This window comes from Xenia sp. Carnegie-2017, unplaced genomic scaffold (assembly GCF_021976095.1).
Source record: "Xenia sp. Carnegie-2017 unplaced genomic scaffold, XeniaSp_v1 HiC_scaffold_22, whole genome shotgun sequence".
Lineage (NCBI taxonomy): Eukaryota > Metazoa > Cnidaria > Anthozoa > Malacalcyonacea > Xeniidae > Xenia > Xenia sp. Carnegie-2017.
This window is the reverse complement of record NW_025813485.1, coordinates 6,147,102-6,174,524: the sequence shown is the minus strand read 5'-3', so window position 1 is coordinate 6,174,524 and position 27,423 is coordinate 6,147,102. Positions and strand designations below refer to the sequence as shown.

At 35.9% G+C, this 27,423-nt stretch overlaps 1 protein-coding gene across 1 annotated transcript; it reads left to right on the top strand.

The window, feature by feature from the left end:
• Positions 1-1,996: 1,996 nt before the first annotated feature.
• On the top strand, positions 1,997-26,313 carry LOC124447162 (protein unc-80 homolog). Its single transcript, XM_046998049.1, is given in 44 exon segments — positions 1,997-2,154; positions 3,899-3,953; positions 4,514-5,663; positions 5,666-6,078; positions 6,184-6,531; positions 7,233-7,574; positions 8,191-8,527; positions 8,848-9,193; positions 9,259-9,377; positions 9,861-10,216; positions 10,736-10,874; positions 11,683-11,791; positions 11,895-11,967; positions 12,507-12,768; positions 12,951-13,070; positions 13,241-13,341; positions 13,449-13,535; positions 13,842-13,928; positions 14,496-14,564; positions 14,922-14,960; positions 15,117-15,182; positions 15,579-15,666; positions 15,876-16,000; positions 16,357-16,431; positions 16,516-16,620; positions 16,706-16,750; positions 16,836-17,023; positions 17,157-17,235; positions 17,321-17,371; positions 17,441-17,527; positions 17,602-17,709; positions 17,979-18,095; positions 18,526-18,680; positions 18,794-18,945; positions 19,030-19,241; positions 19,568-19,647; positions 20,456-20,579; positions 20,721-20,793; positions 21,090-21,145; positions 21,945-22,224; positions 23,151-23,372; positions 23,601-23,696; positions 24,403-24,491; positions 25,042-26,313. Coding segments are annotated over 44 exon segments (8,325 nt in total). The 5' UTR covers positions 1,997-2,065; the 3' UTR covers positions 26,053-26,313.
• The last annotated feature ends 1,110 nt before the right edge of the window (positions 26,314-27,423 follow it).

The window sequence follows — 27,423 nt, the reverse complement described above, 5'->3', positions numbered from 1 at the left end:
TCTACCCAGTAGATGGTTTGGTAAGAAAGTATTTGTGCTGAACAATCGAAATACGATTAGTTGAGATGAGAGATTATACCATCTAATACAAACCATTGCAGATCGAGTGTTATAGCCATCAGTAATATGCCAAATATAAATTGAGAATACATGACGTTTGCTCGTCAGCATCATTTCTTTCTAAATTAAGCAAACATCTCAATAGATATAAAGTCGAGCTGGCTTAAAAATGTTTACAATTCTTAATGGTGTTGCTGCCCCTTTGTAATCTTTATTCCACACACTGAAGATTGTTGCATCAAATCTCCAAAAGATTGGCAACATTTTAAGAATACTGAAAACATTTGCATAAACGAAGCTTTCTGATAAGTTTACCATTGCTCGTCCTCGTCCTTTGCAGTAACGTTCACGGTTAACCCTCACATTAATGATTAATGTCACAAATGATGAATACCCCACTGTTTCTTCCTTTTTATAACAAGCACTGAAAAAGTGGTACGCACATATGCCACTTGTTTTTCCTGTTTTTACGAGAAATTTGATTCGCGTTAATGACTTATCAAGCTGTTTTTATCTACAATACATGTAAGACATGAAAGCAAAAATGTTTCAAAAGAAATGAATGCCAGAGTATTTGCTTTTTTTATGCTTCTTTTTATGCAGCCATGTACCTATGCTCTCATCCTACTTGTACTCTCGTGTTGCATGTCTAAACACTTTTTCAACCTCTGTGTTTCTTTCATATATGTCATAGTGTTGTCAGATTCAACCTGATTTTCATGGCAGTTTAATATGACATTTTAGTGATTATCGACTTTTTTGCCAAAAATTTTACATGTGTGTGGATGATTTTACAACATAGACTAAATTTGTTTGCACATTACAAACAATACTGAGCATTCATGAACTATCAGTTTGGGATGCAAATGAAATCCTGTTACAATTTGAAAAGTTATTGGTATTTTCCTGTGATTTAGGAGATCGAATTTAAGAATGGTCTAAATTAAGAAAAAATGTCTTAGTTTTTCTGTCAAAAAGAAACTTAAAAATTTCACTTGACACAAGAAAACAATTTCTTGGAATAATAAAACAAGAAATTTGAAAAAAATGGAATACATGACGTAAAAATTCTTTTTGAGTCAAGATGTTATGTATAATTCCATTTAAATGCGAACATGTTAATCGAATTAAGAAAACACTTTTTTACAAGAAGCAATGTATAATTACTAAAAAATGGTGCTCGTGTTTCAATCATAATCAAAATATATAGATTAAAACTTAGTATTTGAAATCCCCAACATGAGAGTTTTTTAATAATCGTCACCCGTTTGACGCAGTTACTGCTTTTTGAATTTTGACCTTATTTCTTTTGTAATTGTTTATAGTAAGAGTCACTGCATTATTCTTCTGTATATTTGTAAGTGTTTCAGGATTGAGGTCTACAGGGGGAATTTCAAACCATGTATCAGTTGCGTAACTCCGGTGTTACGCGGGTTGGGAGTTGGAAAAAGGGAAGTATAGAATGACCGTTTTTTCTCCTATGCCCTTTTTCCATAGCATTTACCAAGCAGTTTAGTATCTATTAAGCGAAGCTACAGGTTTTTTTAGTCTCGAGTACAACACAAAATCCCAAATTTCAAATAACACTCTTAGGCCCGTTTACACTATACCGGAATATAATCGTAGCAGGTCGAATTTCTATTGTACTAAAAGGCAGTGAATTTGTTCAACGTCAGAAACACAATAAAATAGCTTTTACTAATAAGCTTTTTAGCTTTTAAGCTTTTTAATAAGCTTTTACTCCGAACAGTTACCCCTTTGAAGCAAATGAAGATGTCGTGATGAGCGAATCCGGTATAGTGTAAACGCAGCCTTAGGTTGTTTCAATAGAACAGTTATAGTAAAAGCTTCGGAATAGATGGTTATCTGCTAAATACGCTTTAACGGAAATAATCCATCATAAATCTACATAAATTACATATTTAAACAGGTGACAACAAACTTCGATTTGATAACATCGAGGATGAGAACAGCATGACATGATTCAAAACATTGGCTTCACAAAATGCAAAGACATATTGTCAGCAAACCTTTGGAAAGTGAGCGAATTGAGGTTCCTTTATCAATTCAGACTTATTTATGGGGACAAACAAGGTATTGCTTAATTGTTTCGTCTGCCGTGTAGCGAGCGAATTATCTTGAAATTTGGCTCAAGATTATTATATTTAGCAGCTGTTTTAAACATTATATGTTTTGTACACTACAATACACTTCCAAACATAGACATTCTTAACCGATGTTTATGAAAAATAATTGCGGAAAAATTCTTCAAAACAACATGTGTTTCTAAATAATTGATCAACATTTCAAATATTACTCGAAATGAGCATTCGACCGACTTGTAACCTTATCGAATCTAGACGACATCTGTTTCCCAAATTTTCTTTGCGCTGTGATTATTCGTCACGTGAAATGTTCATTTCACTGAGCTGCAACGTGCTTTGCTCATATTACTTTCAAAAGTTGTCGAAAAATATCTTTGTTGTAACGTTTGATACGACCTTATGTTATATCATCTTCTTACTTCCAACAATCCGTTTGAGCGATGCGATTGTGTCAAAGTCAAATTTGTTGAAAGGTTCGGGCATCGGGTCAAAGCCAGTTCTTCGCTCGAATAATTCAAAGATTTGTGAGATTTTTTAATTGTTAGGCCAGCTTTTTTACAAAACATTTGCAATCTTGAGATTGGCCGGTTTTTGTTTAAATCTGCAAATCAAATTGAAAAATATACTTTGACATGTTAACAGGACTTACGTCAGTGACTCAGTGACGTTCTTGCAGGATAAAAGTGAGTGGAACAATAATCACTTAAGCATGTTTTAATCCCATGCAATAATTTTTGAAAAACATTTGATTTGCAGATTTAAACTTATTGCGAAAAACATGCGTAGATGAATAAAATCCTCGTTTATCGAGCTAACGACCATCTAACGACGCCACTGGCTTACGTTGACATTATTGAGCGAATGTCCAAGTTTGTGACTGAAATAAAATAAATGGTCAATGGTCGAGAAAATGATTCTGAATTCACACAGCCGTATTCTTAACGTAACTAAGTTCGTCTTTAAGATGCCCTAACTCTTGATCGTTTAAATAATATTTTTATTCAAGAGGACTCTTTAAATGACTGTGAACTTTCTAAACAGTTTATTTACATCTCTTTTTTGATAATGACGTTTCGTAATGTCCAATCGGTGACGTCACATTGCCTAGTAAAAAATTGAATCATCATCAATATTTGGTCATGTGTTACTAAAACCGGATTGAGTTCCTGTCGTTGTGAAGGTCCATGCAATGGCATGAAATTCTGCATGAGTATTTCATACAAAAGCCGTCGAGCAACTGAATGATAATTGTAAATTTGCAGCGATCATTTTGCAATGTGACGTGACGGCACAGTACAGTGAATATACACTAGGTCCACTTCGTGTGCAATTGGCTGCTGAATATTTAATTAGATTACTGGCTGCCGTTAGCCATTTCATCATTCCGATTGGTCAAAAAAAAGCAATTGAATGGCTGCCACTATGTTAATCACATGCGTAATAAGATATGCGAGGCACGAAAAAATTCAATGGAGTGGCCGTACTGTATATTCACCATACTGTGGTGACGGTTCGTGTTAAACGGACAATATGTTTAAGAGAAAAATATAATAGTTTTATTCATGTGATCAGATCAGACTGTTTTCTCCTTAAATGTAAGCGTATGTTTTACCTAGCTTACGCTTTGATACTTATCATGTTGCTAAATTCAAGAAAACTATTACAGCACAAAATAGAATTAGAAAAGTCCATTTTGTGTATCGTTAATGACATTCAATTTCTTATCATCTTAGTTTCTTCTTGAAACCCAATCTGCACGAAAAGAAATCATTTGGACATGCGTGTGTGGTAAGTTATAAAGCTTTATAAAATAAAAACAATTAAAAGCGTGCCCTGATTGGTCTATAGTTTTATTTGCAATAGATCCGAGCTCAACCAATCAAATCAATAAAAAAATTAAAGAGAATATGCAAATCATTCATGAATAAGTTTTTGAGGAAAAATTAAAACGTTTGTTTTTAATTTGTCTGTTTTGCTTTCAGTAGCGGATCAAGTGTACGTCAAAATAAATTATAGCTGCTCAATTTTAAATTTAAAGTACATTCAGAAAAACACTATTTGTTTTAAATTTCTGAAGAATATAATTTTGCCAATGAACTTGTTTTTTAGGTGCTTAGAAATGTAAATATGTTCGAAATTGCGCTTCATTAATTAATTTTGAGGTACCCTAGATCCGTCACTGTTTGCTTTATTAATTTGTTATTTTATAAAAGAAATAAAAAATAATAATTATGGCTGAGAGCCATAAGCAAGAAAGAAACTTTGTCATAACAAACATATCCGTGAAATGTATCGTGCCTTTTGGCGATGTCATTGTTCTTATTTATTTGATTTTTATTTTAATTCAGGCGTTTGAAAAGATCATTTGCGAAAATCGTGTGGGCGATCTTCCACCGAATTTGTCTCGCTCCATGAACACAATTCCACGTTGGCATTTCGTGCAAGGAGCTTTGCCATTCGTACTTCACTGCTGTGCGGCCCTACTGTCCAATAGGACTTTACATGGAAACACGGAGGAAAGGTTGACAACGGCAGAAACGAAACTTTTGTACACGCTTCATTGGATATTGCTGAACGCTCCTAATGAAGTCGAGAACTACTCGGGGAAACTGTACCCGCTTCATATTGTCGAGCTTTTCATTCAGTCAATAGTGCCCTATGTGAACTGCATCCATCCACAAGATTTGACCATTCGGCTCCAAGAAGGATACGAAATCTGGAAAGCTCTTTGGGAATTCCGTTCTCCCCCTTTGAGATCCTTTACTGCTTCGGTTGTACTTGAAAGAGCCGAAAGTAGTCAAGCTAAAAAGAGCATCGTTGACTTCCAAACGAGCTTCTTTGACCTTGCTGTTCTAAAGTGCCTCATGCTTCCTGACTGGCATGACGAGGGACGTGTCTGGGGCCTTCAATACGTCTTGAATTACCTCGAAAATGAAGAGAAATATTTTGTTGAGATGTCGAACAGGAACAGTTCTTGCTCCACGACTGACGCTGAATCTGAAGCATTTGTTAACGAAAAGGCTCTAAAGCCCGCACACGCGCAACCAGCCATCGGCAACGTCAACAAGTTAAAACGATTTTATGGCTTGAGTGGTCCTCTTGATGTGGAGAAGGCATTTGGTCAACGTAAAGGTAATTCAAAAGATGGCAATAAGGAGATTCGTGCATCGTCATCGTCCTCTGTGCTCGAGGCCATTGCGGCACTTTCAAATTTAAAGAGCGACGTCGACGAACCGAAAACCGAAGTTGCAAACGGGGCCAAGGAATTTCTTGATGAAAACGGCTCGCTTAGGAAGACGGTTTTTCTTGATGTTGTGTGTCAAATTGCTAATCGAAGCTCAAATGCACGCGTGTGTAACCTACTGCTAACAATCCTCGAGCAGATTTTGGAAAAGTACGTCATCAAACCACGTGACGCGGAGAAAGACTCGAGTGATAATAGTACGCTAGATCTTGAAAGTGAGGAAGGCGTTAATCTTCATTCAGATGCAATTCCATAGCTGGAAAATTCTCGTTACTTCTCTACTCCCAGAAGGCATTAGGATGCACTATCAATGTCATGCGTGCTCTCGGCTGCTCTTACGGCTGTGGCAAAGGCATCAGAGGAGTCGTGGGAAAGAACCTACGTGCAAAAACCTTGGCGATGCTCTCTAGATTATGTAAAATGGACGCGGAAAAATTCAAGGCTTTTTTACAAAATTACACGAAAGAAGAGGATGTGGAAATTGTGACAAACTTTCTTCACGCGCTGCTCGGTTTTTGCACCATGACCTTGGAATCAAAGTCGAGTGGAAAGAAAATGTCGGAACATTTCAAGGAAAAGTCTGGTGTCGTTGGCATTGTTATAGACAGTATGTTTCCTGCCTACGTTACGAGACTTATTGAATTTAATCTGGAGGAAATTTCTAATGTGGTAAGTTTTCTATATTAGACGAAAGTTATGCACATGTGGATTATTGTACCTGATTTTCATGGACCACATCCTGTGCAAACAATTCATTCACGTTTTCTCACTTAGGCACTTTTCAGTCAAGTACGGCAACTTGCGAAATACGTCAAAGAGAATGCAGGTGGTACATTTTATCGCGTGGTTTTTCGAGGTTTGCTAAAGGCTGCTGGTACACCTCGACGGCGGTTTTGGGAATCTTTTCCTCGCGATAGACCCTACATGTCTCAATCTTTTCACGAAGGAGACACCTCGACTCTTCCAAGAGTTTCTGTAATGGAAAAAATGACTACTCCTCGCACTCAAAGAAAGACGTTTTTTTCGAAATTTTCCAAGAGTGTTAGCTCGACAGAAGGAAGTCCTGTTGGAACTTTTGATTCCCCTCCTGATGTACTGACTACTCCTTTGTCTCGTAGAAAGGTTTGTTGTTTTTTTATGATTATTTTTTATCTCTCGAAGTTTTCATCTGCTTTTGCTCTTGCCTTGTTTTGATTGCTTCTTTCTTTGCATGTGCTTGGAGAATGAGAATGGAGCCCAGTCATTTAGAAAATTTCTTTTACAATGATTTTTTAGTCCATGTATTTACCATAAGTAGCAAGTCAGCTCCAATTTTGCAAACTTTTCTGAAAAATTACTGCTTATCATTAAGAATTTATTTTATTGATTGCTTTTCATTGAATGTGTTTGCATTTGACTAGAATTATGTTGGTTTTATTCATTACATGAATGATGTATTTGAGCCTCTGAAAGTTTGTAATGCATGACAATCCAAAATGATTCATGGCGTAAAATGTGTAAAAACTCAATCATGAGTGTCATTTTTGGGATCCTAGGTAACTGCGCTGCCAGTATGTGCCTGAAGCTAACTGAAAACTGTGCTATAATGAACGTATGCACACTATAAAGACGACCATGAAATTTATATTTCTTCCTTAACATTTTGTAATGCATACAGACAGTAGTTATTGAGCAATTGGTTTTGAATGGATAAGAACAAAAAGTGAGCACGGCCAATTCGCACTACGAGTTTAGACCGCCCGGGGCTAGTTGCAGCTTTTTTCAATTGCTAGCACAAAAGCAAATATTCAGGCCTGAATAGTTTTTCCTTGTCATTAAAACAGGCAATGAAACGAATAAAGAAAGGAGCACTTTGGAAGAATCGCTGTCAGTTGAAGATGAGGTCCCGTCTGTGGGCTCTCTGGACAGAAGAAGAAAAAGCATCATTAAAAAATTCTTTCCGAAAACTAATCGGAAAAAAGCAGATGAAATATTCGGTATTGAAACAAGGAAGAGCGGTGGTGTTTTATTCTTCATTTCGCCGTCAAAGCAATGTTGAGTATACATCCATTCCTGTCAATGTACAAGAAATACGAGATGGAATGATGAAGTTTTCTATGCTTTTGGAGTCCTGTCTTCCAGGCAGTGTACCTGACCACAATATTATTGCTGGAATTCTGGAGCTGGTTGGTTGTTTTTGTTTTTTGCAAAAAAAGTTGATTTGTCCTCTGTTTATCCTTGCTTTTTATCGCATGTAAGAAACACTTTTATCATTAACATGCTAGATGTGATTACACATTTTTTTGTATTTAATGCTACTTAACATCATCTGAAGTTTTTGTCAACGAGATTCGTCTGAATTGTGACCAAGGGAGCTATCAAGTTCACTGGTAGCTACCAGTCTTCAGGAAAAGTCTATTTTTTGACATATTACAATTTATGCAAAACCAAAAGTCACACCATCTGTATGTTTTATTGAATGGGCACCCTTAATGTTAATTGAACGTGTATTGCACGGAGTGAATGCTATCGTGGGTGTTGGATAACAATGCAATTGTTGTCTCCATGAGTTTACCGTCTTTATTGCACAATTGTAATACAAAAATCTGGGGTTGTTTCTATGATAAAAAACCTGCTTTACGTAGTAATAAACTACATTCTTTTGCCTTCTTCAATACATAAAACAAGTTTTAAAGATTTGTATATTTGTCAACTCATTCACAAGCAACTTTCCAAGCAACTTTGCCTACCGTGTTTGAATTTCTGCCACTATAAATTTTATCATCCGTCTTAAATTTTCAGAAAGCTCCAGCAATTGCCAGAGGTGCTTTGCTCGTCGAATGTGCCCATTTTGTACATCGTTGTAACAAAGGGGAATGGCCATCTTGGCTACTAAGCAGTCATCCATCGACGCGACGTGGTAAAGGTGGCTTTGGTGCGCTTGTGAGGAATGCCATTGCGGTTAGTAGACGTAATGTTCGCATTAAACACGAAGCTGGCTTACTGTTTTATAAATGGGCTGTAGCTATTGGCCAGAGACTAGAGCAGATCGAATCGAGAACTTCATCGGACTCCATTAAAGAAGGAAGTGATGGAGTAGAAGGCAACAGAGTTGTTGAAGAAGATTTTCTGGATGAAGGTTAGGTCACATATTGCATTTTAGCAATGAGCTTGTTTTAATGCTAAATTTTGAAAGATTTCATGCATTGTGCATTTCAAGTGTTAATTGTAATACGATTTGTTTATGCTTTTGACTGCAAAGCTTTGTTTCTATTTATCCCAAGAATGACTGCGAAAGGAGGCAGCAGCTCAATTAAGATTATTTCATGAAAATGGCTTTCTGACCCTTTATTTTTTCGCCATGTCGTTTTTCGTTCTGACTTGTTTCAAATGCTTTTGTCTGTAAGTAGAACGATTGAAGAAATATAATCGTAAATATGACATATGACACTGTTGCAGGTACGCTTAATGAGAATACTCGTAAATGTCCCTACGCGTTGAAAATGATCGCATGTCAACTTCTGCTAGAGATAACAGCATTTTTACGAGAGAGCCACAGTTCCTTGGCGCGAAAAGCAGAAAATCAACGCATGCGAAACAAAAGTATTGCATTTTCGAGGCAAAATCGACGACCGACACAAAAGGTCTTTCCAATTGGCGGTGAACACAGAGACGCTGTCACCAGTGGTCCTGCTGAGCGACTTCGTCAAGGTAATCCCTCAATCCTCACGCCAGTGGTGAGTTTGATCGTTCCGATAGTAAACATACCACAAGATGCAGCCGTTGAGAAAAAGTACCTGCTCCCGTGATAAAAGTAGAAGGTGGACCTGCAGAGACTGAAAATGATGAAAAAACTCGAAAGCGTTTCAGTTCCTTGTTCTCAAACTCTGAAAAGAAACGCAAACTACACAAGCCTGAAGCGAAAGTTTCCGATCGAAAAGCGAGTCCTTCAACTGCGCCCGCAAGAATGCCTAAGAAGTCTCCCAAAGGTTCGCAGCACGTTTAAATTGTTTGTATGTAAGGAAAGTTTTTTTAAAAACAAGATAAACTAGAGTTTATGGTAAAATTTATAAAGGAGAGCTTGCTGTAAAAAAATCGATCAACTACTTGAACGTTTCCTGAAAAATGATCCGCCGTTGTGTAGTTGTGAAAGTTTTCAGAACTTATAATTTCGACACTTTAATTGAAAAAGCATAATATGTCATTGCTTTTGTCGATCTATTCTTATCGTTTTGATTGCTAGATCTTTATTTCTCAAATTAAAACTATCCGTCAGTACTTGATTGTCTGAGACACCTTCAGGCGTGTAGTATTTCTAATATTTGTAATTTGTCAAAAAAATATAGTATTCAGGTCTTTTACAAAAAAGTTGGTGGATCATCATTTCACGAGTCGTGCTTTGAAATAGTATTTGGTCAACTTTCCTGAGTTTCATTCTTCACGGTGTTCATTTCTATTTTTCTGTGTTATAGTTCACAGGGCACTTGGTCGGGTAACAAGTGATGCCTCGGATACCAGTGACATCGAGGAAGAGGAAGTTAGCAAGTTTCCTTGGTTGAAAGCTGTCACTATGGTCAGCGGACTGACAGACTTCACATGCGACCACCGTGATGTGTGCAAACCCGGATGTATTAGACGACAAACTCAGAGTTGTTCAAAGTTCATGGTCGGTTTAAAGACAATATACTCTAAATCTATCAGCACGAGATACGGTAGTAGAAAATTTGACAGCGAGAAAGGAAGACAGTGTAAGCTAAGCACAAAGGAACTGACGTTAAAGCAAAAAGAACAGCGCGACAAGATATTGATTACGTATATCAGTGAAAAGGTTTGTTTGATGAGCCGATAGTATTTTGACCAATTGATATTTTTATTTGGGAGTATAGATATAGACTTCACGTTTGTGTTTCGATTCGAATTATTTGATGCTTGAGTTTTCATTGTGTTAATAGCCAAGTTGCAAAGAAATTGGCGCTTGTAAGGGAGGAGGGTATAATATTCCTTATTTGTACTACAAAAAATATAAACAAGTATAATATACAATAGAATTTTAAAAATTGCTCCCTCCCCTAAAAAAATCTTGCCGCTCTCACTGCAAAAAAAGCATATAAATAGAGATTGTTAATTATGTTCTCCAAGGGCAAGAAAGCTAAACTCAAACACATTTTTTTTCGTTATTGCAACCTGATTGATTGCCCAACGCTATACCTTTTTTATACCTATTGTTGCTGTTCAAGGAAGAACTCCTACCTTGTATGGAAAGATTATTTCGTTGTCTGTTACATTATTGTGTGAACTTGCAATTCCGTTTGATTTTCACGTATGTCATTTTGAAACTATTTCACAGGTTCGTAATTTATTTAACTGTCCAATGTCGGTGTTGATCAAAGGAGCTGTAGTTATGGAACCGAACCTGTTTGTTAAAATCATACCTTTAGCTTGGGAACTTCTGTTGAGTCCTCTTGAAGAACTTGTATCCACTGCAGGTAAATAATGCATATGTATATGATAACCTTTCTTGGGGCACGATAACTGTCTTAGCTATATTTAAACCTGTATTGCGGTATATGCACAACTCCGGATGGTTCTAAGTTGAAAAATTGCAAAATTTCATCTTTCCTAAGATGTCAAGAACTATTTAGTGAAAACCATACTCAATTATTGTACTTAAATTTTTGTCGTCTTTATTCGTGCACTGTCGTCAAGCCAAAAAATGTGACGTTTCCTTGTGCAATGTTCATGTCTACACATGAAAACTGACTGTACAGCATCCATTTTCTTGTAATTTTACCAAAAGCATTTGCCATATACCAAGTTAACGTCGATTGGTTGATTCATTTAATGATTCGTAACGAATTCTTCGTTTATTTTAACTTATACTATGTCTAGAAAGTTATCGCAATTTCTTAAGTGAACATAACCTTTTTCATAAAAAGAAGACAGACTAATGAATATCATGATATATGAACAAAGTATTTTTGCACTCCATAAGGTTGCATTTTTCCATATGAATTTATAACGGGAATGCCCTATGTTTTGTAGAAGGTAAAATAGTTAATTTATTCCATAATGGAAGAAACGTCAACGTTGTCGTGCAAGAACAAGCGAGGCAAGAGGGGAAACTTACAATATTGCCATAGCGACATGTTCTTGTGTCGATAAAGACAAAACGTTTAGTGTGATGAATTTTACTTTCCATTTTGTCTTTATATTAGCTTTGTCATCGTAGAAGCTGGATAAATTTTTCCTTTTTATGTACATTATTACTGGGCTTGTCATTTACTTTTCATATAGCCGCCGTGTTTCTGGTTGCAAGCTTACATCTTAAAGAAAATGTAGAAAAGATTTTGCAAAAGGAACTCTCCTGTGGCAATTGTGAAAAGCAAGTTAAATCATTGACGAAGTAAGGTTTTTCCCTTTGTGAAGTGTATTTATTTGATGTTTAAGATTTATTGTTAGCGTTCTTATGTGCATCTTTTATCAGAATAATTGTGTTTGACGTGTAGATACTGTATATTATGGCGAAGCAGATATTACGTTTGGCCGCGAATGGAGGCTGGTGCCAAGTATGTGCTCAAGGTAAACGAGACCAATGTAGAATATATTTCCATTTACTAACTAACTTTTCGTGATATGATATAATTTTTACATGTAAATGGTTGTATAACTATAGTAAAAACTATTCTTACACGCGCTGGAGAGTAACCAGTTCTATTGCAAACATTTGCATAGAGTCATTTAATTGTGTGTTTATCAGTTTATCTTCGAACCATTAAGCCAAGTGTAGTGTCAATTCTTTAATATTCATTGCATACATTTGAGAGAGATATCGTACGTACTTTCATCGTTTATTAACTGTTGCCATCTCAATTCGATTCATGTGACGTCATAGCTTAAAAATAAAATATATGATAAAATGCAGCTATAAATCTCAGCAAACTCTAGTAGGGCTTTCATTAAGCCATGCTATTGGTCATTTAATATGTAGGTATATTTTCATTCCTTTACATTAAGCTGTGAAAGAACGAACACAATTTCACAATGTATAGTATAGGCGAAGAACCCAATCTTTCTTACAAATCAAATGTTGGTTATTGTTATCTCTATTTTGCTTTTAGATTCCTCTACCAAAGCTCGATTTCACTTTGCCTTCTCCTCCAGTTGGTTCGTCTGCACCACCCGTTCCTGACTGTCCTTGGGACCCAAATACCTACATTCACATAACGAAAAATGAACAGGAGTTGACAAGAGAAGATAAGGAGAAAGACATGCATGAAGCGTCGAAATTGGAAAAAGAAAAGAAGAAACAAAGAAATGCTTACAATTTTACGAACACTTCCATATCACTTGAAGCATCAACACCAGCCGAATCTGAAGAAGGTGTGCATTATGCTTCAAAATTAATGCATGTCTGATAGGTATAAATGTTACTCACATGTTGAACCCAACTATACTGATCATACTGATATTTCAGAGCTCGTGCTAACATTGTACGAAATCTATTTCCGGAGTAACCGTTCATTTTTTTATGCTATTGTCGAGTCTCTTATTGGACGTTTCAGGTCGTGATGCCGCTGCTTTGCCTATAACTACTGACTTTTGGCCCCCAGCAATGTCGTCAGCCGTTCCCTACATTGTTGGACTTCTTGATAATTCGTCTGTTACTTCATCGCAAGTTGCGGGTGGGTTGAACACGCTTATCATTGAACCGTTCCATTTTCGTACAACACAAGATGTTTATGCTGTTAACAGTTTCGACCATTCTTGATCAATCCAACTGATCAGAATTCTTAATTAGTTTTCCTTTTTTGTTTCTTCAATTTTCTTATGGTCTGTCGGTCATTTTTTACAGTCTCCGAAGTCGCCAAGACTACTTTGTGGGAATGTTTAGTTGATGATCCAATGTTGTTCTTTCGGACATTTTTTGAAGATATCACCAAGCCCAATAAACAGGTAAGAAAGGCAGAACATTTCATATTTTTCTACAACACTATTTTTCACTCTTTTCTCGTCGTAACTTGTTGCCATGGTTAATGTTATAGTTGCATTTCTCGTTTCAGAAAGAACTTGTCTTTCTTCTGAGCAAGTTGTTAATTCATATACCCACGCTTCCTCCTAATGCTGGCGTGATACTCTTCAATCATTTGGTATGTCATTCTAAATTTTTATCTATTTTCACAGAGCAAATCAACTGCTGCAGACAATAAACATCAATCTTAAAACTTAAAAATGTGCAATGAAATTAATTATCACGATCATTCCATTTATGTACTGCAAGAAATATCGTTGTAGTTATTGAAAACAACGAGGCTATTATTTGCATCGTAGATCTCAGTGGGAGTGACATGTACAAATATTTGAAAATAAGTATTGAATGAAATTACATGTAGCTAGTCATTTAAAGAAGAGTCTCTTCGTTGCTTCAAATTGGATTGTCGTCTTATTAACTCTAGGTTGGAGTGATCTTATATTATTCAAGACGTCATCAACCATGTTCCGAGGGAGCCATTGCTCTCATTCTCTCGTCCTTGCTGTGGAAGGTAATGAAAACTCATTGTTCATTATACTATGTTTGTCTTTGAGACTTCTTGTGATGGAGGTAAATGCATCTATATATATGCATATATAGTCAAATTTGTTTTAAGTGCAAAGTTCCCACGGATACTACAGTGTTGTGATAAGTATGGCGAAAATTATGTCACATGTAATTCAGGAGTACAGTCACAACATTAATCTTTCTGGAGCGTGTAATAATAATGCCTGATTCATTGTTGTTTCGCGATGTGATTTCTTTATTAGTATTCTAAACATTGTCTAGAAACAACAAGCATTTTTTGACATGCGTGGATATATGTATTTCACTTTAAAATGATAGCATGGTCCAAATGTGAAAAGATTAAATGCGCACATGGCATAGATGTGGTGCAATGTTAAAGCTCTGTTTTCTATTTCCTTTATTCCTGTACTTTAAAAATTTTCTGTTGAGATATGTGCATGTTGAGATACATAATGTTGATATTGTGAGGAAACAAAACGATGAAAAGGTCTTGAATCTATTGTTAATATATTCACTACTTTATAAAATTATTCTTTTCCATTTTTCCCAGATTGTGCCTAGCGTTCCCAAATTATACCTGAAAGATTTAAAATATTCGGCGAAGAAAGAGCATTGCGAGGTTAGATTAATTTTACTTAAACAGCATGTAGCCATATTTTTATGATGAACGAAATTGTAATCTTAACGTAAATTAATCCTTTTAAAGTAGCAATGCATCTCATGAATAGTTAGGCATATTGTAGTAAATTGTGAATTTGTTTAAAGGCTATCAAGACATCTAAACATTTCTTATAAAAACTCTTCATCAATTCAGTAACATATATCGAGAAAGAAATTTATCATACCGCTCACAATGCATGTTCTCTGTCATTTATCTGCGTCGCATCATTACTGAGGGGATATTGGGGAGGTGGAGGAGTTTATACGGTGTACTGCATGTTTCTTTTGTATTTCAATGTATTATGATTGTTTTTAGAGAACACTAATGGTTACTGCTAACACACCAGGAACCAAAGTACGTATGTTTCTTCACTTGTAAACTGATTGTCATTATTCTATATATACCAACGATTCTAGTACAGCTTTTGAAGTAAGTTTCATGTTGCCACTTGTAATACAATAAAGTTTGGTAATAAACATTAATTACTGATTATTAAACTCGTTTTTATAGAAAGTCGTAGTTGCTTGCCCCGAACCCAAAAATAACACGGACAATGAGAAGTTGACTGTGCGAGAGGTTTGTGGCTATTATTTTTTCATTCTGTTTCTTTTGTACTCGTATCAGTTCATAGCATGTTATTGTCTTGCACGGTGTCCTGTCGTCGGAGTACCCTTTTTTCATTTCTTGTTTTGTTTTGATGCTCTTAATTGGCATAGCATTGTAAAGTGCAAAATATTTTTCATGTTTTTGTACAGCTAAGTTTGACATCTTTGTGTGATAAACTCTATGGCTGACTGACTTCAGTTTGCAAATCATTAATTTTTATTTAAACGTTTCAGATCATCTAGAAAAAGTTTTTAAATTAATGGGAACATCAAATTGCTCTGTATAATATAATGACACATGTATTGTTGCAAGAAATAAACGATAGATGGTAAGCCTGACATTTACGATACGTTTTGCTGTTTTTAGGATATGTCGTTTGGTCACATATTGCAGTATTGTACAGCAAAATGGTCATTGGATAACCCCCATTACTGTTTATTGGATGCAAAATCAGGTATTTTGTTCCTTTTATACGATAGTTAAATAACTCACTGACTAATAGCACTGACAGTCAGTGCACTGATACCTATATTTTACTGCAAATCTGAACTGTCAACCGTATATGGTTCTAGATTTTTTATTTTTATTGTTTGTATCAAAAATCTCATTAGCCATAACCATTTGTTGATGGTGTGTTGTTGAAAATCTTGTTTTTCTATACAGGTCATATTTTAGAAGAAAAGCATCTCGTCCGAGATGTTTATGCATTCAAAAAAGGGTTTCCATACCCCCAGTTGAAACTTCAGGTCTACAACGATATGGATGCATACGTGAAACGTCAAGACCAGGTTGTTGATGAATGCATATATAGTAAAGAAATAAAATGAGTTTTCAACTTTATTTTGTTAGACAAACAGGGTTTCCTAATAATTTTACTGGGAATTTCTTTTTTCTGCGAATTTTGTGTTGTTTGCGATGTGTGAATCAGTTGCCCAAACTCGTTTGCCTAAACATTTTTGCTGATAAGTACATGGAAATACACGATTGCATGATCTGTTGATTGTTGTTTTTCGAGCTTGCCCTCGATAGGAACATGAGTATATTGCTTCTACGATTAAAAATTAGATTTTATCTGTTATTGTTATCACCTGCAGCTAATGATTTACTATACAGCTCATACATGTGTATACGATTGCCCTTGCAGGCTTTTATCATCAAGATGGCCGAAGTAGGAAGGCTTTATCTTACTTTGGGAATTTTGGAATCTGTCCAAACATGGGTAGGCTCTCAGTAAAACTTTATTTTCCTGTATTAGAATGCTGATGCATCCTATTATGTTGTTGTAATTATCTATCCAAAATAGCACCATGTCAGCTTCTTGCACTCGGAGCTCAGCAAACAAATTGCATTCCCACGTAAAGCTTTGGATGTCGACTTTGGGTTGTATGAAGGGGGGTTTAAAGGAACAGTAAGTCAAAATTAGGGATATAACTATCTATTTCACGACTGCTAATCTTAGTTTTCTGATGTTCTAATGTCTCGTTTTTGTACAGCAACTTTGCTCAATGGATGGAATTCATAAAAGAATGTGGATTAAAGTAATACATATAGCTGTCATTCTTTCAAATTTTCTTTTTTAAATCCTATTTTAGTGTCCACAATTTTTTCATTTTTATGTTTTAGCTTCTGTCAAAGTTGTTTGATTCTATGAATAGTTGTTTTCCTTGGGGAGACGATGACCTACATCTGTTTATGAATGTCATCAATGGTGCTCTTTTGCTGCAATGTGAAGACACGTCCATGCTCAGATTCTGTCTCGCCACTCTCATCAATGCCGCCATCAAATTCACTGATATTTTTGCCTTTGACGGGTACGGTTAGTGAGCATGCAATAGTATCTATTCGTCATCGTAAAAAAATGGGTTTTTTTTATATATTTTCCGCTACATGTTGATGAATTATACGGACAATATTTGTTGAAGGCAACATTTTTTCAATTCTTAGATATTACCATATTCTGCCAACTTTGGCATTGTTATATTCTCATCATGAGAATAACGAAATTGTTTGTACTGCTGTTGAAGTATGTAACCTCATAAGACTATTTGTGAATGTACATTGGAAAGGTTTATCTCAGCGATATGAATGTTGTTATTTATTGTTTATAGTTTATCATCAGTCAATTCTATATTCTTCACCAGAAGCCATTTATCCTTCAAGTACGTCTCATGTTCGTGAAATAGGAATTGAGGTTTTATCGAACCAATTGATCTCTGATGTTTGTTTAGTTTTTTGCAAGTATTGAACCAATCTTACTTACGGAGAATGTCAACAAGATGCCCGAACATTCTGATGAAATTGACGAAAGTAACATGGTAACGACATTCAATGATCGCGATATTTACAATCCCTTTACTCTGTTTACACTTCGTGTTTTTTACTTTTCTAGATTCTTCCAAAATGCTTATTTGCTATTTTGTCATCTTTGGAGAACGACGTTCCTGACATATTGGATGTCCTGTCATTAGTTGACGTAGATGGAGAACTTAAACCTCTGGTTCGTAAATACATTCACAGCCTATAATTATATTTGCTTGGCTTGAGTGTTGTCGCATCTTTAATTATATTGTCAATTTCACATGCATGGCTCGATTTCCAAATGTTAGAACACAGAAGATGATATCTTTTTCGTTGTACTAAAAAATTTGTGTCTCATGCATCAAACTTTTCATATCCTCTAATATTTTTTGAGAGTAGGGAGGGAGGGAGGTTATTTTCGGCAAATTCCATTCACGTGATTTCAACCAAAATTAATCGTCCATGCAGGATTCTTGTTACGAAGGAAAATTGGAAGAAAATGAATCTAAACTTGATACAGCGATCCGTCTTTGTGTAACTGTTGTTGCTTGCTCACCTGAATCAGTTCGTGCGACACAGATGTTGGTATGTTTCGTACTACAATATAAACATTTGCTCTAAGAATTATTATATAGCTCACATCTTCAACAAAAGTAATTTGCAACTCCTTTGACATCTCTTTTTCATAGAAAAAAATGCTCGTTTTGCTTTTCTTTCGATGATAATTAAAACTTATATCGGAAAACATATGTTGTAATTCTTGATCTTTTGCTTGGAAATCCAGAACCTGCTGTTTGGAATTCGGATTCCATTTAGTCAACACTAGAATCAAAAGTTTCAAGGAATCCAGAATATACATATTCGTATTCTCATTCTTCATTGCACCCTCAAGCTTCAACCTCAGTGAAGAAACGGGGTTCATAGAATGGAATCTTACATCTAAAATTCTGTTTGAGTTGCCTTTCATATGCTCGTTTCTTGTGCCAATAAATTTTTTCTTTCTTTTAAATAATAGGTTGTTCTTTCTTCAATGTTGCCATTTTATCTGGAGTATGTACGAAATAATGCCAATAATGACAAGAAGAAATGCTCCAGAGATGAACCAGCTGCTTTACAATCTCTTCATCGCTGTGTTCAAGTGCTCTTGAAGAGTTGCACCTCTTTAAGAAGGTATAGTTCTTTACAGTCTACTCCTTCTTTCTGTATAAAATAGAGTCTTGATCGAATGACCAATTCGAGACGGCCGTATCAATAAGTGTGCTATACATGTGTTCTTTTTTTAGGCCTTTCTTAAAAATCAAGGAACTTAGTTCTGTAGCAAAGCGAAGAACGCGTGAAGGTTCAACGGGATCCGTTACTTCTTTTACTACAAGCCAAGAAAATGTTAGATTATCCAGAATGTATCCTGATGAAGACAGAGACTCGGAGTCGATTGGTTCGTATGTGGTTTTTGTTGCAGACATACTGCATTGTTAGGGCTGTTTTTTTTTAATTTTTTTCAAAAGCTTTCATGTTTCAGATCAGCAATTTAAACCATTTTTGAACAAGTTCAGCACACAAGACGAAGGAGAACAAGTCTTGGATTCGCTCTATGAGTTTAGGACTCCACGAAATGCAATTTTAATTATTGCCTCTGAGTTTATCAGCACAAGCAAGAGACGTCTACAAGAGTTAAACTTGAAAAATTCTGGGCAAACTGTTAACCTGGCACTGGATAATGAAAGCATACAGGTACGGCTCTTGCCAATGTTTTTCAAAAGTTCTGATAAAATCTATTCTATGAAAAATGAAAAGGAGACATCAATGAAAACTACGTCGACAAAACACTTTGCTTGAATACCTCAGTCAACGTCTATGTATTTATTTGGTTCATTTTTCATATGATAACTCATTTCAAACAAGAGCATTTTATGAAACTTAGTTGTTACTCAATAACGTTACAGTAAAGCTAGATAATTGTTTTTTTTTTGGAAAAGTTCTTACAGGCTTCAGTTTCTGTTGTATGTTGTGACCAGTTTTTATTGCAAAAAGTACCCATTGCGATATTGTTTTTCTAGTCATTGTGCAACATCGCTCACACACTTCTGAAGCTCTCCTTAACCGATACCGTGTCATTAGAGCTAACAGGACTGCAAAAGTAAGGAAGTTAATGGCATTTTTAAAAATTTTGTGTTTCCGTGTACACGTATACTTTCCTACGGAGCGTTCTATTATATGAATGTTTTATGTAATCTTATTCTATACATCCCGAGCAGTGCAATAGAAGATCCGGTTGACTGGTATGAATCCAATAGTTGAGTGAACAGTTTTCAGTCTTAGCTATATCATTGTAATGTCTTCTTTAACTTCTTTCAAGAAATTCATTTCCAAACTCGTTACCCCATTGTGCGTAAAATAAAAGTAGCCGATCATACACAACCATAGACTTTACACTGTGAGAAAGCAGAAAATTGCTTGGTGATTATTTACACTATGCGTACCTTCTGATAGGTTTTATTGAGAATGTCTTCATTTGCCATGAAGTCAATGCAACTGCCTGAATGGTGCACGTGTCAAAATTAATTGGAATTGATAGAGAAATGACATAAATGCATGAAACATTTTATGAGTTATAAAATATAATTACGAGGCAGAAGGCAATATTTTTTGAAACTTTGCTCTGTTCGTGGTGTTGTATTAGCTTACGATGGCTACCTCCGCCAAGCTCACTCCATACATCTATCATCACAACCTCATGAAAACATTTAATTAAGCTTCGTTGGTCGTATGACCTTCTGTTTGCCTTCAAAATTGATCTAAGAGAAAGTTTTGCGGTTGAGCGGTTGACGTCTACGGCAAATGAGAACAATGCACAGCCAATGGGCCTAAGAGTTTTCTTGTATAATGCTGAGTTCTTCTCTTGGTAATTAGCAAGATCAGTTGTTGTACGAACTTCTGTTTTATAGATTCATGTTAGAAGCATTACCAAATATTGACTGGTCTGCCGAAGAAACAATTCCTGCCTTAAACCTGATTTTGAAAAGAATCAATTCTACCTTTACGAAGATTACTGACAAACCTGATCTTATGGTAAGCACGGGTTGTTTGTAGAAAACGAAAAGTTTGCCGAGGCGAGTTCCAACTCCAGCTTTCCATATACCACTTTTTATGAACCATTTTTCAGGTACCTTATTTTGTGTTGATTCACTACATGTTCAACAACTTTTTTAGAACTTTTTCTGGCCATATCCATTGTTGCTACACAGAAGCGAACATTGGAACGTCACCGTTGTGCTTCTCAAAGGTAAATATTGCCACAGCCTTTGTATAAATAAATGTTTAAAGATGTAGCGGCAGAACGTTAATTCGGGATAGGGTCGATCGGTACAACAGAATATATGAACAATCCCATCCCAAGTAACGTTCTAGCACCAACTCTGATTTTTCCTTGGTGTTCGTTTGAATTAGTTTTATGCACATAAATCCGCAATTTTTTATAAGTATATATTATATGGCAAGCCAACCTTTGCAAAACAACCAGATGTCTTATGCTTGTAAAGACCTCACGCTTGGTCATTGAGTGTAGCTTTAATTTTGCAGGTTTATATTTAACCATATCGAAGCAAACGGCTGTAACAGCTCTCCCTTTCACCAAGGTAAGTCATGTGTTTGCTTAAAAAGAGTTTGTTTAGGGACGAAAAAATGTTTAGCATGAATGTGAAATAAGTTAGGTTTATTAATTTTTTAAAGTAAAAAAATCAGCCGATCTCAAGGATTACCAGCAAAAGGTTTCCAGCGTTTCTTGATTTTTTTATAAAATGCTGTTTTAAGCTGCAATTAAAATAAATTGACAGCCAAACGCCTCAAGTTCAAGCAGAAAAAATCGTGCATCTTTACTCAAAACAGTAACGATAAAATTCTTAATTGAAAGCAAATTTATTCCCGTGATTATAAATCAAACGCTACCAGTCGAATAAGCACTTGCCTCAAACAAATCATTGTTAGCCTTCATGTATCTTTATTTATAACAATATAAGAAAAGATAGGTGTTTACTACATAATAATGTTCGGCTCAAGTATGAACGTTGATATTTGAACGCTGATTTTCGATCATTTTTGCTGTTGATTTTATCGAGTAATCGATTTGCAGCTGTTGCAATAATTTCAATTATGTCCTTTATCGAGTAGAATCTACTCAGTAGATGGATAATTCATATTGTTAGGTTAGTTGCATTAGCCTTAGTTACGTAGTCAGTACAATAATTAAGGGGGCATATTCATATATTCATTTTATAATCCGTAAAAAATAATGATTTTAAAAGAAACTAATACGGCATGTCATGCATATAAAAATATGAATATTTCCCCTCCCCCTCTCAATTATCGTTCTGGCTACGTGCCTTATTAGCCTATGTAATTCGTCTCACTTTGTATGTGATCAACTACGTTCAATAGGCCATTGTTGCCACCTGTATGCGTTTAGTCGTACGTGAACAGAGCTACGATTATGATTTCGCGGGAAACATGTATTGTGACGATTATCCAGCTCCTTCTATCATATTTTGCCAACTGGTGGTAAAGTTGGCTGCAAGACTCATGTTTACACTTCGAGATAAATACTCTTTGAAAGATCTCTGTGGTGGTACAATCGAGTTTGGTGACAACGATCGAACTCTGCGAGTGTTCGTGCATATTTTACTACCATTGTGTATACGGCTTGGAGTTGGAGATAAAAGTAAGTCTAGCATAACATAATTTGTTTATTTTCTGGTGTGTGAAGAAAGTAATCCTTCCAGTTTCTCCTGTAATATTTATGAGAACTATGGGACACAAATGGTTTGTGAACCCCATGTATCTCGTACTGAAGTTAAGAGTTGGCTATCGCTTAGAAAATGTGAATTTGGGATGTATATAGAACAAAGAAGGTTCAAACGAAGTTGTTGGACCTTTAGGAACGTACTATAGTTATAAAGACGATAAATTGAAAATGAAATACCAGGGGGGCTGATTATCAATAGAGTTGATAGTGAGGTAATTGAGAGAAAGGCTGAACAAGATGCAAAGGTTTGATCAAAGACAAAATTAGAGTTTTCTAAGATGACAAATGGCATATACATATAAGATGTGGATCTTTAGTATTTGTGATTACAGTTGATGTTGGTAAGGATGATTTGACGAGTGGGATGTTTTGTACATATTACATGGTTTTGGCGAGTGACATGATGAGGCACTGGCATGATAAAGGCAATATGGTAATGGAAGGAGGTGTTCAAGAGTATAGGTTAAAGGTGAATCCTTTGAGGTGAACCACAGAATATTATGGTAAAATATGAATGGCAGAATATGATGGTTAAATAGGAAAGGCAGAATATGATGGTTAAATAGGAAAGCAGAATATGATGGTTAAATAGGAAAGGCAGAATATGATGGTAAAGTAGGAGAGGCAGAATACGAATTTATCAAATATCTAGTAAAAAAGTATCATACAGGCGGTAGATGAATGCGAAATGGGAAATGAATTGGAAAACTTTAAGGCTTGTGAAGAAGAACCGTTCAATATAAAGCAAACGGAAGGAGTGCGTGGTAGTTGGAAACAGTGAAAGTTTCTGATAATGTAACAGTCAACATATAGAATATGACGCTTGATGAAATCGATTTCAGATCAACCTAAAGCTTCAAAAGTAGACGTGTCGTACGCCGTCTCATGCTTTCTTTTCGTCATTGTCACCCCATTCATCGACAGCAGCTCATCTGCAAATCGCCTCTCCACCGGCATTATGATGAACTACTCGGTTGGACCTTCGTCGCCGTTTTTCCATCGCTCAATTCGCAAAAGACACGGTGCAACCTTTTCGCAGTCGATTTTCAAAGCAGCCTATTTAGGTAATACATTATGACTATTTCACTACGCTGTATAGCTTAGACATATTGGACGTTTATAGATCAGACGTTCGTGCGTGAATAGCAAGGGCATCAATCAAACGTTAATTGAAGGGGGCCATGTTTATAAATTCTGCTGTTCGCCTGATTTATTTTGATGCCAATGGCGAATAAAAATTCGAATGCAAGTCTTCAGTTGTGTTAATTTGATCTGCACAATTTCTTCACCAGGTCTGAAGGTGATGATCGTTTGCTTTCCTGGTATGCTCTCCAATGAGTGGTGCAAAATTTCATCTGCGTTGAAAGAAGCTGTTGCCTACGGTGCAGGTGAGTTCTCCATATTTATGTATGCTGCATGATACAACTGGATGATTGCTACTACGGTAGTGTTTTTGTTTTTTACTTTGGATGAAAACTGATTTTGTAATTAATACAAACATAACAATGCCTCCAATATATGCTTGGTCACATACAGTTTAGTATTTAGTCAAATTGTTCATCAAGACAATTTAATCTTTAACTTCAACAGCTGTTTTATTAAACTAAGCAACCTTTTCTTAGTTTCACCGAGATCTATATTAAAACCTCTTGTCAAATACAACAAAACTTTCTTATTGATCTCGTCAAATATGAAAGCTGCCTTCATGGCCAACATGTGATGAGCACGAGTATAGGCATAATAATAACCCGATAAATACGTTTTATTGAAATTGATGCATTGTCTTTTTATGATTATGTACGTGAACTAAAAAAATTGTCGAAGAGTAACCATTATCACTGCCAAGAATGTTCCAATTTTGGAGTTGCAATTGGAGCTATATTTTTGAACTTAAATCATCTAAAGAGAGTACATCTAAAGAAATTGTACATCAGGGACTGCAAAGCGGGGGGGGGATGTACAGTATATTTATGGAATAAAATTCAAAGTATATTTTCGTTCTATTCTGTCCCTCCCCCTACGTTTAAACAGGCTTTGCAGTCGCTGTACATAAAGTGCTGACATGTGTAATGCTGCCAACCCTTAATTTTTTAGGTACCGAATTCCTTTTTGAATTCCTTGAGTTCATTATTTTGCATCGCTCTCCACTGTTTCTGTTGCTACTGCCAATCCTTCGATCCAAGGTTTGTTCACGATATGCGCATTAGATTTCGTATTAAATATATTTCCAATAGAGTGTGGGTCGGTACTTTTGGAGGAATCAAAAATTTGTGGTTCGGCAATATTAAAAAGTAGCAATATAAAAGTGTATAGCATTTTTTTGTTATGGAATTCATAAATTAAACTTAGAACAACAATGGAACCAGAATAATTATGTTGGAAGGGGATGCTCTAATTATGAAGGTGTCATTGTGCTCTGTTTTAAATTTTGTTAATCTTATACAATGAGTGAGAGATGTTTTGGAAGTATGTTCCATCAAACACAAATCATTGTTGCCTTTCTTGATTACTTGGTACCTATATAATTAATTATCATGGAAATTGGCACCTGCCCCCCCTTCTAAACTAGGCTAGGAGGGATGTGCACTCCTCTGCATTTCAACCGACCCCAGTAAATCAACCCCGGACCTAAGGTTTTGCTGCATGTGCGTCATTTGATTTGGTTTAGTTTTGTTGGAATCACACTTTTTATTTAATTGATATGATAAACAGTAATTCCACTCTCTATCATAGATTGCCTTTCTTCAACCGGTAAATTCTCGCGCGGCTTCTATGAAAGAAGATCTTTTGGCGCGATTGAAGAATCCCACAGATCCACCGCCGTCAAAGAAGGAATGGATGCGACGTTTTATTGTGGATCTTGGTATTCTAACAGGCAGTGAACAAAGAGATAAGTTTTTTTGTACAAACCCCGATAGCGGCGCAACTAGAAGTAACTTTACTTCAATCATGCATCCAGAGTCTCTTTCAGACTCTGAATCCGCTCTTATTATCCATCCTACTGTCCATAGTGAAACGCATGAAGGTATTATGCGCAATGCAGATAGCTCTCGTGATGCTAATAAATCTGCTCGCAAAACTATTAAAAAGAAAGTTAGCTTTGATAAAGGCAAAACGTTTAACGTTCTTGAAGAAGATATAGATGTTGATGCGAACTTTCCTCTTTTGAAATCTAAGCGATCTCTTCCTCGTCAAGAGATTGCCGTTGATCTCGAATCGCCCGTTAGTAGCAAAAGGCTCTCTGACAAATATCAAGTGAAAACTTCAAAGAGTCCATCTGAGAAACAGTTTGAATTGACGACTGGTCATGAAAATACCACGTGTGTAAAAGAAGAAAAGGGAAGACGAGGCGTTGAGAAAAATGAAGTTAACAACGAGAGCAAAAGTCTTAGCAGTTTGCTATCTTCGGATGGAAATGATAACATCTTCGACAGTGGTGTAAAATATGAGAAAGAATGCACGAAAGTGGAAAGTGTTTTAATGAGGCCGACAGATAGTGAGATGACGTCAACAGTGCAACGTACCAATAATAGCCCCGTGAAATCATTCAAAACTTTTAACACTGATTTCAACAACACAGAACTTTTGCCATCAAAGTTGGTAACAGATGAAAATCCTCAACTTCATTCAATAAAGGTCGAAGCCATTGACCATGAAACCAAGCAGTCTAACATTACCCTAAAGACTCTGCGCGTTGCTCGGTGGATGCTGGTATTAAACCCGACGAAAATTTCGTTTTCGTGAACAAACACAGTACGAATGAAGAAAGCGATTATTGGTCTTGTTCTGAGATTGATCTTTCTAAAGAAACTGTTCTTTAGTCCTGTCATTTTTCGCACAACTTCTCGTCAGTGGTTACTTAGTGCATTATCGTCAGGGTTAGCGAATTTAATCGCGCCAATTTACATGCATTTTTTTTAATTCGGAAAGTATAAATGGTTTGTAGTATATGTAGATAAATGAAATTTTGCGAATTGGCATGAGTAATCTGCAATTTGGAGAGCATACGGTTTATAAACCTGATTGTCTTATCCTTTTCTATTCTCTAAAATCTTAAAACACGACAACAACTCCAGGTTACCAGATTTTATTTCCCACGACTTTTGGAGTTGCAATTGCATATTTTTAAAGTTAAGTCTACGAAAAGAAACAATATCAAAGAAATTTTATATCAGGTACTGCAAAGCGACGTTTCATAAACGTGACGCAACAGCACAAAAAGTTTTGTTTGTTTACAGACAAATGCTTAATGTTGTAAAGAGTTCCCACATGAACGAAAGTTTAACTGACAATAAATTACGACAAACGTTATAAATGCGCATGACGTTGTCTGTCGAACCTCGTTAACGTGTGAAACAGTTTTGACGACACGTTTAAGCCCTTACGAAAATTATCAATAGGATCTTATTAGAATTCCAATAGGAATATAAGATTCCTGTAGGAAATCCTATAGGAAGGCAGCGTGAATTCATTTTTATTCCGATTCCGATAGGAAATATCTTAAGAAAATTGCGGCAATTTTAAAGCCTATAGGAATATTTAAATTCCTGTAGGAAATCCTATAGTCACGTGCAAACTATTGCGTTTTCATGACGTCAATAACAAAATATTATGAGGATAAACAGTGTGCTTTTTTGGGAAAACTGAAGTGAATATGTAAATGGTTCGTAAGAAAGCAATTGCATTAAACAGATACTTTAATAGTAATGACATAGTAGTTTAGTATGTAAATATTATTGGTAAGAATTGGACAGGTTGACAGGAAATATCTTTAGGGATGAGGGCGAGTGAGAAAGATATACATGAAACGGAGACAGCATACAAGGATAAGATTATTGATATTTTAGGGATTGAAAGTAAAATATATTACAGCGATCAGAGCGGATAAAGACGTCAAATAGTGCAAAAGCAACAAGTGGGAATTTTGTTTTGAGCCAATCAGCGGTTTGTTTACGTTTTTAAAATCTAGCCAATCAGAACGCAAAAATGTAAACAAAAGTAGTGAGAAAATTGCCCTTTGTTTATTTGGTTAGGAGAAAAAGTCATAAGGTTATGCAGAGAAGTCGCAAAACTATATCAACAAACTATTGCATGCGAACACTAATGGAAAAACTT